Genomic DNA, 6,430 nt, shown 5'->3' with positions numbered 1-6,430 from the left:
TATTAGAGTCTGGAAACGCTGCTAATGAGTCGTGTGTCTTGGAGGTATCGGACTCTGCTACAGAATCGGTGGTCACAAGCATATGGGGCGATATGGACATGGAGTGTGTCAGCTCCGACAGTACTTTCAAAACACCAAAGGCTGTTAAAAGACACTGTGGGGCAGATGAGCAAGTTGCTTCTAAAAAAAGAAGCTTTGAGGAGACTGCAGCTGTGGTTGACACGGAAGCGTCCTCGGTTTCAGATTGTGGGGAGGACGGTTATTTAACTGATTCCTCTGTTGTGTCAGAAAGTAGTCAGGACACCACAGAAGGATATGGATTCTACAGAATTAGAGCCTTTCTGATTGAAACAAAGGGGAAAAGAGTGGATGTACAGAACTTTTTTCCAGATGTTAAATTATTTATTTCCTCCGTTAAACGGTTAATGAAGCAAAGATCGGGCACTGAGGTTTTTTCAGACAAGGAGGGGTGGAGGCTTAGAAGTATTTTAAGAAAATTACGTACCTCTGCTAATTTAACAACTTGTTAATAATGGCTAAAGAATCAACATTTTTTATATTACTTAATGGTTTTTATAACATTTGTTTTGGTTCCATTATTTATTTTACCAATGTACGATTTTAAAATTGGGAGTCTTAATGTTGCCGGTTGTAAGAGCCCTCTCAAGATAGCGAAAGTGTGCGACTTCCTGAGAGGGAAGCATCTGACAGTGGCTTACCTGCAGGAGACGCACAGCGAAAATGCTCTTGAAATTGAGTGGCAGAAATGCTGGGGAGGAGATGTGGTTTTTAGTCACGGGTCTACACGTAGCGCTGGGGTTGCCATTGGTATATCTAAACAAATGTGTCCGGCATCGGTGTCTGCCTACGAAGTGATAAAAGGGCGGCTGCTTAAAGTAAAGGTTGAAGTGGACAACAGCCGGTTGGTTTTTATTAACGTTTATGCTCCAACAATTGGCAGTGAAAGAGTGCGATTTTTTAAATGTCTTGAGAATACTTTAGCAGAGTGTGACCCGGATGCATGTGTGTTTTTAGGTGGGGATTTTAACTGCACCCTTACTGACGCATTGGACAGAAACCATGCAGAACCCCACCCGCGATCTGCCAGAGAGCTGAAAGCGCTCATTGAGCGATATGAATTGAAGGATGTGTGGAGGGCCCTGAATGAGGGAGACAGGCAGTACACGTGGGCACAGGTGCGAGGTGGCACTCTTTCACTTGCCAGGCTTGATCGGTTTTATACTTTTAACCATTATCTTAACCATTTTAATTCATGTGTCATTGTGCCTACAAGTCTTTCAGATCATGCATTAGTTACCTGCAATGTTCTTATGTCATCTTTAAAGTCAAAAAGCTCTCATTGGCATTTTAATGAGCTTTTATGTCAGGACTCCCATTTTAAAAATTGTTTTAGGTACTTTTGGACACAGTGGCGGGAAAGGATATGTCAGTTCTCTTCTCTGGGTCAGTGGTGGGATGTTGGTAAAGTGCAGATTCGCCAGTTTTGTCAGCAGTATACTCTGAATGTCACAAGGAGTTTGAATGATTCTATGAAAGAACTGGAGGAAGAGATAACAGCACTCCAGCAAGAATTTGACTCCTCTAAGGGCAGTGAGGACCTGGACATGTTGAAAGTGAGAAAGGCTGCCCTCGCACAACTGACTGATTATAAAGTCCAAGGTGCTTTGGTTAGAGCCCGTTTTCAAGCAGAAACTGAGTGTGATGCTCCAACCAAGTACTTTTTTGGACTGGAAAGAAACAGGGCCAAAGCAGAATGATTCATTGTTTGCGTGACCCCTCTGGAAGTGAGATGACAAGCTCTTCTCAAATTAGGGCATTTGCTGTTGATTTTTATTCTAAACTTTTCTCATCTGAGCTGGTGGAACAGGACACACTGCTTGTTCGGGTTTTACTAAGGGGCTGCCGCAGGTGCCAGAGGAGGAGTTACCAGCTTTACAGAGAGGGCTTACCCTTGAAGAACTCTCACGGGCATTGGCAAGTTTAAACACTGGGAAAGCTCCAGGTATTGATGGACTTACTGTCGAATTCTACAGGTTGTTTTGGGAGTTCATCAGACCAGACCTACTTGCGGTTCTTCATGAGTGCTTAGATAAAGGTCTCCTCCCCTTGAGCTGTAGAAGAGCTGTTGTTGCCCTCATTCCAAAAAAAGGTGATCTCTGTAATATTAAGAACTGGAGGCCAGTAGCCTTGCTTTGTACTGACTATAAAATATTTTCTAAAGTGTTGGCTACAAGAATGAAGGAGGTGTTGGGGCATGTCATTCACCCTGATCAGACTTACTGTGTGCCAAACAGGTCCATATATGATAACATCTTTTTTATCAGGGATACATTTGACATCTGTAAACTATTTGGATTACGCGGTGGTCTAATTTCCTTGGACCAGGAGAAGGCTTTTGATCGGGTGGAGCATCAATACCTTTGGCGAGTACTAATGGGATTTGGTTTCCCTCCCTGCTTTTTTTCCATGGTTCAGGTGCTCTATAGTGACATTCAGGGTGTACTGAAAATCAATGGTGGACTGAGCGCTCCTTTCAAGTAGATAGAGGGATTAGACAGGGTTGCTCCTTGTCTGGCATGTTGTATGCCCTGGCTATAGAACCCCTGCTGATCAAATTAAGGAAAGTGGTGGGTGGACTGACTGTCCCTGAGTGTTCAGTGCCTTTGACATTAAGAATTGGGAAGGCGTTGCAGAAAAGGTCAGAAACCGTTTACAACGCTGGAGATGGCTACTTCCCCAACTGTCATATAGAGGAAGGACGCTAATCATAAACAACCTTGTTGCATCTGCTCTGTGGCACAGGTTGGCATGCCTGGAACCCCCACCAGAACTGATTACTGAAGTGCAATGGGAGTTGATTAGTTTTTTTTGGAATGGGAAGCATTGGCTGTATCAAGGTGTTTTGTACTTGCCCAGGAGTGCAGGAGGACAAGGACTGGTGGACATCTGTAGCAGGAAAAATGCGTTCAGACTACAAACTCTGCAAAAACTGCTCTATGGTCATATGGCTGTGTCTTGGAAGCCACTAGCATGTGCTCTCCTGCACCAAGTTGGCAACCTGAAATTGGACCGAGCACTTTTCTTAATGGACAGTGATTCCTTCCCCTTTGGTAATGTGTCAGACTTTTACTGGAGTTTATTAAGAATCTGGCAACAGTTGAACTGTCGGTTAGAGGAAAAATCGTTGAATTTATATTGGAGTTTAGAGTTGCCAATTGTCTCTACCATGGCAGTAGAGTCAACATCTCTGAAACAACGCCTGATCAGGGCTGGTATTCTACAAATTAAAAATGTGATTCAACCACAGCTACTCAGTTGGCCTTGGTCATGGCTTGGTCATGAATTGATGATTTCTTCCAGCGGGTTGTGCTGTTATGGCCCAGAGAATGTAAAGGCCGGAGTCAGTTGCCCTCACTGGGCAGTTTCTCAGTACTGTGAAGGAAAAGGAAAACAACACAGTTAGCAGCAGCGCCCCCTATGGGTCCAGGTTTGTAACTTCATACCTGGAAGAAACTCAGAAGGTGACCCCCTGACACACATGCATGACAATAAATATACATATATAGAGATATACAGTACAGTAGATGATACTTTATTTGTCCAGAAGGGGAAATGATCATTTTACAGAAGCTCAGTATACAGTATTAAATAAACAGAACATCCCCAAACACACATAAGAACTTCTTGCTTGGATAATAGAGAGCTACTGCTGTTAAAATAGGTTTGTAGGTGGCATTACCAGGAAATCAGTAACATTTGAAAAGAGCTTTTCTAGCTTGTTGTGTCTGTGAAATTCAGTCCACATTTCCTTTTCTGGAACAAACACTTAGTTTTTATATAATGAATTTCTACTTAATTTAGCAAGAGTGTGTAGAATGCACTTTGATATTATAATTTTTCATTTTGAAAGATAGCGACAGATTCCAAACTGAAGTATTAAAATTCCATATTGTGAAAAAAACTACTGTATTACTTTAACTACAAACGATTATTTTCCATACTTTCAAGGTTTAAAGAGTTGACACATACCAAGGTCCAGTATTTGTGAGGCTAGTGAATGTGAAACATAAATTCTGAATTTGTTGAGTCTGATATTTCTGTCAGTCTGATAGTGGTTCTTTCATAGATGCTGATGTTGCTTACATTAAAGTATCTCTCATTATTGGTATATAGCACCACCTACAGGTATAACACTAAAGTGGGAGGAATCTCTAAGCATGCTAAAAGATTTAAAAAGAAAACCAAGAATTATTAGAGGGAGCACCACATTGTATTATGAAAGGGGTGGAATAATGCTTTCTGTCCCACTGGGCCAAGCTTAACTCAAGTGTTTCCCTCCAATTGGGATGGCCTTTATAAAAATATTTCATGGTACATCTCATTTTTCTTTCTTTCTCTACTTTAGCTTTTACTGCTTCTAAGTCAGTGAGCTGTTCCACAATGTTCTTTCTGTCAAGCTGAACAGAAGTGCAGTGAATGCTGGGGAAGTTGAGACACAAAGCAGGACTTTTTTCTTTTGTATACTTCAGTTTAGCTTGGAAACTCGGAGCACCAGTCTTGAGCTTCAATGTCCGAAGCATTCACTCTTCTATGAGAAACTGGTAGAAGGTAATGTCAATATGCTCTTGTACCAATGTGTATTTTTCTGCTGGAGATTTTGTTTTTCTGACCATTGTGGCCAACTGACCCTATCATTGAATTGTCATTTAGAGACTTAAAATAACAATTCTATACTTAAGGATTGTATTTCTTTTAATGAAATATCTCTCTTATGTATGTGTCCATTACTCAATGTTAACATAATATTTTTTAATTATTATTCTTATTTGATTTTAATTTCTTTTTCTTTTGCATGTAACTATTGTCACACAATGTGGATCACTCTCTTCACTCATCTGAAGTAGGTACTATCACACTGGGTCAAGAGGGGATGCTCATGCTAACCTTCTCCTCTTATGTTCCCTCCATAGTACAGAGAAGACAACCAATGAGGGCACCTGACCCCACCCCTTCTGATCTCCCACCTATAAAACTCTTCTTTGAAGGAGGTATTCATTCTTGAACGGATCGCACCACAAGACTCCTTTCAACGTGACCCGAATCATACAATTGCCTAGCCTGACAGCTTCTTGTGTTTTGATCATTTGAGTTTTGGATTGGCACTCAGAGTGGCCCTTTATCACTACTTTTTTAGGAGATATAAACAGGGATGACCTGCTTGGCACTCCAACATTTCTTTGTGGAACTTGCAATACTTTCCTCGAACCACACTATATTTTGACATCCTACAAAGCACTTTGAGCTACATCTTTTGTATGAAAATGAGGTATAGAAATAAATGTTGTTGTTGTTAGGTTGAGAATGAGGGAGTTGATGCTGTAGAAGCTACCCCAGCTGCTTTTTTAAAACTGCGAAAGAGTCATCTATTTCTCTTGCGCTATATCCTTGTTTTGCTTGAGAACACATAACCTGCAAGAAAAGAAGAAACCTGGGAGTGAAATGGTCATCAGCATCTTGGCACCTCTACTTGGACTTGATGAAGATTTAAAACACCCAGGTTGCATGATGCTGTGTATCTCTGTTCTGTATATCTGATTAAAATTGTTTTAATACAAATTGATAAATCCTTAAAAGTGATTGCTTTGCCTAATTGTAAATAGCAAGTCAAGAAGCTAGATTGTCCACTCCTTGTCTAGATGCAGTCTGTTAAGGTCACTTGATTGGGTGAAACTCTCTATTGGTGCAAAAACTGGGTTGACATTTTCTTTTGGAAGTAAATGTCAGTGCCAGTCAGCAAGAGGTCTGCTATTAGAGGTCCTTCAGTGGTCAATACAGACAGCATTACAGGTAACAGCAGTACAATGGGTTTTGACATTTTTTCCTATCCTCATCAGAAAAGAACCTTAGAGGTTAGGTGGTACCTATCATGGTAGGTGATCTGATTACACAATAAAACATCCAGGTACATTAAAATGATCCCGTGATGGTTAATAAAAAAAAAGCTACTAGATGAGATAGTAACAGAAGGGCTGATCATTTGTTAAATTTTATAGATCCTTATGCTTACCAAATAGTTGCCATTGATGTTATATACTTATGATTCTATTAAATAGAATTAAATCTAAATAATTTTTCCATACATATGTGACATTTAAATCAATTTATATTGTTATTCAATAAATGATGGTGTTTAAAATGATTAATTTTAAGGTTGAATAAAAGGTTGAATGCTGTAATTGCAACATCTGACATGTACAATGCCTGTTAAAGGTTTTCACCCCCTTGGAAGTTTTTGTATTTTACTTTTACTAAGGGTTTTGCCCCCTGTTCGCTTCATTTGCCAACCCAGCCACTTCACATCTCTGCTGCTTGCATATGTCGATTTCACTTTCACCAAACAACAAATCTT

The 6,430-nt window shown here is 40.3% G+C and overlaps 1 protein-coding gene across 1 annotated transcript in view; it reads right to left on the bottom strand.

Annotated features, from left to right (window-relative positions):
- Window positions 1–1,331: 1,331 nt before the first annotated feature.
- The window catches only part of LOC114648962 (zona pellucida sperm-binding protein 3-like), a 73,127-nt gene continuing 68,028 nt past the window's right edge, over window positions 1,332–6,430 (bottom strand). Inside the window, exon 8 of the mRNA XM_051925312.1 lies at window positions 1,332–1,372. Coding sequence (XP_051781272.1) covers window positions 1,347–1,372 — 26 coding nt within the window. The 3' untranslated portion in view covers window positions 1,332–1,346. The remainder of the gene's footprint in view (window positions 1,373–6,430) is intronic.

This window comes from Erpetoichthys calabaricus, chromosome 3 (assembly GCF_900747795.2).
Source record: "Erpetoichthys calabaricus chromosome 3, fErpCal1.3, whole genome shotgun sequence".
Lineage (NCBI taxonomy): Eukaryota > Metazoa > Chordata > Cladistia > Polypteriformes > Polypteridae > Erpetoichthys > Erpetoichthys calabaricus.
Note: the sequence above shows the minus strand (reverse complement) of the source record. Positions and strands in the feature narration are given on the sequence as shown.